This window comes from Apium graveolens, chromosome 11 (assembly GCF_009905375.1).
Source record: "Apium graveolens cultivar Ventura chromosome 11, ASM990537v1, whole genome shotgun sequence".
NCBI lineage: Eukaryota > Viridiplantae > Streptophyta > Magnoliopsida > Apiales > Apiaceae > Apium > Apium graveolens.
In genome coordinates this window covers 27,612,520-27,616,608 of record NC_133657.1, presented here as the reverse complement: position 1 = coordinate 27,616,608, position 4,089 = coordinate 27,612,520, and the positions used below count along the sequence as shown (strand labels likewise).

At 31.3% G+C, this 4,089-nt stretch overlaps 1 protein-coding gene across 1 annotated transcript; it reads right to left on the bottom strand.

The window, feature by feature from the left end:
- Nucleotides 1-393: 393 nt before the first annotated feature.
- On the bottom strand, nt 394-1,949 carry LOC141695067 (glucan endo-1,3-beta-glucosidase, basic isoform-like). Its single transcript, XM_074499303.1, has 2 exons — nt 1,681-1,949; nt 394-1,541 (listed from the first exon to the last, which is right to left on the bottom strand). Exons 1-2 carry the CDS (start codon nt 1,937-1,939, stop codon nt 514-516), a joined length of 1,287 nt encoding a protein of 428 aa, XP_074355404.1. The 5' UTR covers nt 1,940-1,949; the 3' UTR covers nt 394-513.
- Between the last annotated feature and the right edge of the window lie 2,140 nt (nt 1,950-4,089).

Genomic DNA, 4,089 nt, shown 5'->3' with positions numbered 1-4,089 from the left:
AATCCTAAACTCAATGTTTATATAAAGGGCTCTACCCCTCGGCCTACAATTAGGTTTTGACTTGATTTTCTACAAGACAGACATACGTATATATTCTATGAGGACCGTGTAATCTCGAACACAAACGCTTTCATTAAAATTTGAGACTCGAGAATTCTACTATTTAATACGATCTTAACACTAATTTTTATTTCACAACACCCATCGTTCCCAAGACGGAGGGATTAATAATCTAAATCGGTTGTGTAAATGATTCAAGTATCCAAATTGTCTGGTCTACCTGTCACCTAACATTTGTCAATAATGAATTATGGCTATAATGGAATATGAACTCTCTCATAGATTCCATGTGCTACTTCACAGGAGAGAATCGGAGCCCAAAGACAACTATAGTTGAACTCATAATATCATTTTATTAGAAGTGACCAGACATACAATTCTTATTGAGATATGTATATATGCATGTCCCAAGTTTATTATACATATGAGCTTATCGCCTATACATTGGTTTGATTACTGAAAAATAATCTTGTACTTGGCTTGCTTATTATTCGAGAAGATGCCCCAATGCCTCTCAACTTCTTGATCATTTTTATTCTCATCGAACATGGAGAAAATGAAAGTCTCTATACGTTTCTGAGGCCTTTTTGGTGTCCCCTTGGTACGTACACGATTAATCAAATTGTTGTTGTGAGCAGCCGCATTTTCATTACTTGCAGCAGGTCCTCCAGCTGTTGGCCATCCTGTTTCAGATACGACAATATCGACTGTGTTGACACCTGACTTCTCCATTGCAGAATATAGACTATCCACCATGGCCTCGAAATAATTTGAGTATCTATGCTCTGCATCTTGTACCAACATGCCCGAAGACTTTAATAAAGCGTACTCTAGACGAGCATCGTGTCCAGCTTGTTTTCCTTTGTTTATCTGTAGAGGGATATCGGCCTTAGTGTGCACGTAGCTATAGTACGGGTGAAGATTTACCAGCAAGGGTACTCTTTGGTTAGCTAGGTAACGGATAATGGGTTGGATAAATTGTCGAACTTCTGGTCTGAATTCACCCGCAGATGGTGGGAAGGATTTGCCAAGAACCTCTGATTGATCTATGGCAGTGGTGACTTTAATCCTGCTTTCTGATTGTCCTCTTGGAGAAATTGCGTTAGCAATGTTTTGCATCGCGGGTTGGACAAACCGGGAGAACTGGGATGTTTGAGGATGGACGGGAGTTATTCCATTGCCAACAACAATATACTTAAAGTTGACGTCTTGATACTTTCTAACGTTGTCTTGGATCCACTGGTTAGCATTTTTTTGGTTAGAGGCCACCCACTGAAGCTGCTCGTTGGGGACGCCAAGCACAACTTCGATTCCCGTGTTCCTGAGAGCTTGGAGAGCATTATGGTCAGGGCCATAAAGCCTCATCTTCCTGATCCCAATAGACTTGGCAAGGGAAACGGCTTCTTGTGCAGATGGTTGATCATTAGCAAATGTCCCGTAACACACACCTACATCTTGTTGCCCACGTCGAAGAAGACCAACTACATGATAACAAATAACATTAGTTAATTATATATACTGTAATTGTAAATATGTAAACCCGCAGACATATATATAGAACTAATTGTGCAGAAATTGCAAAATAAATTAAAAACATGAGTTGTTATGTGTGTTACGTACTTTGAATAGCTTGCGAGAAGGCAAGGAGAGAAAAAAGCAAAAACAGAACCGTGGTCATCTTGGGATGCATATTGCTAGCTACAGAAATGTAAACTGCAAACTGATCTTGATATACAATGATATGCTCTGCCCTAACTTGGGGCAGGTATTTATAGACTGAAAAAAGGAAGAGGATTAAGACGGGGGGTACGTCTAAAAGTTTGAAGGTGTTAGGCATGCATATATCACCAAATGCAATAATGCATGGTAAGAGCATCATATGTGTCCGCATGAATTCATAGCGTAGCTAAGTTGTAAGCATACGGCCATGGGTACAGGCCAAACGACTCCATCCCTCCAAGATGAGGGATAACTACGTTTCCATGTTTCTACACGTGGCACTTGTAGCTTATCCCAAGTCGTTCAATGTTTTGCTTTTGCATCGAGGGTTGGACAAACCGGCGTAACTAGGATTGGTATATCCTAAAGAAATCGAACTCCTTACCTCCTATTAACAAATTTCATGTTATTATCGTCAAGCTACTTAACCTTTTGAGTGCAAACTCAACTTTTTATTAGATAAGTAATATCCTCTCATTTTATCAATTACTATTTTTTATTACTTTTGAGTGGATAAAATGTTAATTTATACAATTATTGTTAATATAAATTTTGTACTTAGACAAACACACACATATAGCCATTTACTCGGTGAAAAACCATCTTAAATAAAGAATCCTGGAGAATCATTGATTTTATTATAGAAACTCATCACAAATTGTAAAATTTTATTTTAAAAGATATAAAATTCGATGCTAATTTAGAATAATAATTATATTTGAATATAATAAAAAATTTAACAATTAAAATTAGATAAAATTACTTGATTATAAATTCGATTCTACAGTGGAATAATTTTTAATAAGTGTGATTTTACTGTTATTCTATTATAGAACCAATTTAAATTTTTTGATTAATTTTAATGATTTTTTAAATAAAAAATTGTGTAATTTCGATTTTTAACTTGATAATTAAAATATATAACTATATATGATGAAAAATAAAATAAAATATATATTTTATATTTTATATTTTTTAAATAATGGTTTTCCATGAATATATATATATATATATATATATATATATATATCAGTTATTGTAATTGTTATGATATATATATATTTTATACAATTAAATACTTTTTATAATTTTTTGGGATTTTTTCCAAAAACTAATAATTTCATTTAATGCAGCTTGACTTGTGTGCTTATCGAGTCACAAGTATCGGTTTAATCCGAAAATACTTGGAATGAATAATTGGATCAGAAAAATCAAATATAATAAAAAAGTTAATATTAAAAACTAATTCCTTAGGTCATCTCCAAGTGTCATTTTAATGGTTGTAAAATCACGATTTTACCTTTTTATGTTGAAAAAATATAAAAATTTCATTCACAATTTTTGTTAAAAATAAGTAGAATTGGTGTATCTAATAGGAATCTAACTCCCTTACCTCTTACTCAAAAATTTCATATCACTGTCATTATACTTATTAGATAACATCCTCTCCTTTTATCAAAATCTATTTTAATTACTTTAACTTTTGAGGAAATGAAATGTCAGTTTATATTATTTACATGACTCCGCTTTTAAGTTTAAATTTATTCTAAAATTTCATAAATGTCACCACTTTGTTATTTAAGAAAAAAATGTATTAAAATTGTGTTGGTATCGAGAATCGAACATTTGACTGAATTTTATCTTAGAACCATAGTGTTATCCTAAATTTTGATTTTATTTTAAAAGTTTTCTTAAAAAAATTATATTTTCTCCTTTTTAATTTTACCTTTTGAGTAAATAAAATGATAGTTTATACAATTATATAGATGCAATTTAAATTTTATAGTTAGACACACACACATATATACATCAATTATATTTTAAAATATATTTTAAAAAAATAAACATTTTTATACATTTTTTGGATTTGTTTTCAAAAAAATATAATTTCATTTTATTCGGTTTGACTTGTGTGTTTGTTGAGTCAAAAGTATTCAGTTTCATCCGGAAGTACTTGGAACGAGTACTCGAATTAAAAAATCAAATATATTAAAATTTTAAGTTTAAAAAATAATTATTTAGATCATCTCCAAGAATTTTTCTATTTCAAAATAACTTATCTTCAAATTTCACTTTTTTTACTTATATTACATTTCATCATCAATCATTCATTCAAATTTTACTCTAAGTCTACTTAATTACTATGTACAATAATTAACTCATTTTAAAATGCACAGAAGTTGGACGTGCATGATATAAAATTATGAGAGGGTTTATCCTAAATCCAATATCTTCATATCTACGTGTAACTCCATATTTGGAGTTTCACAATACTTTCCTTTATTTATAAAGATAGGATAATTCAGCATC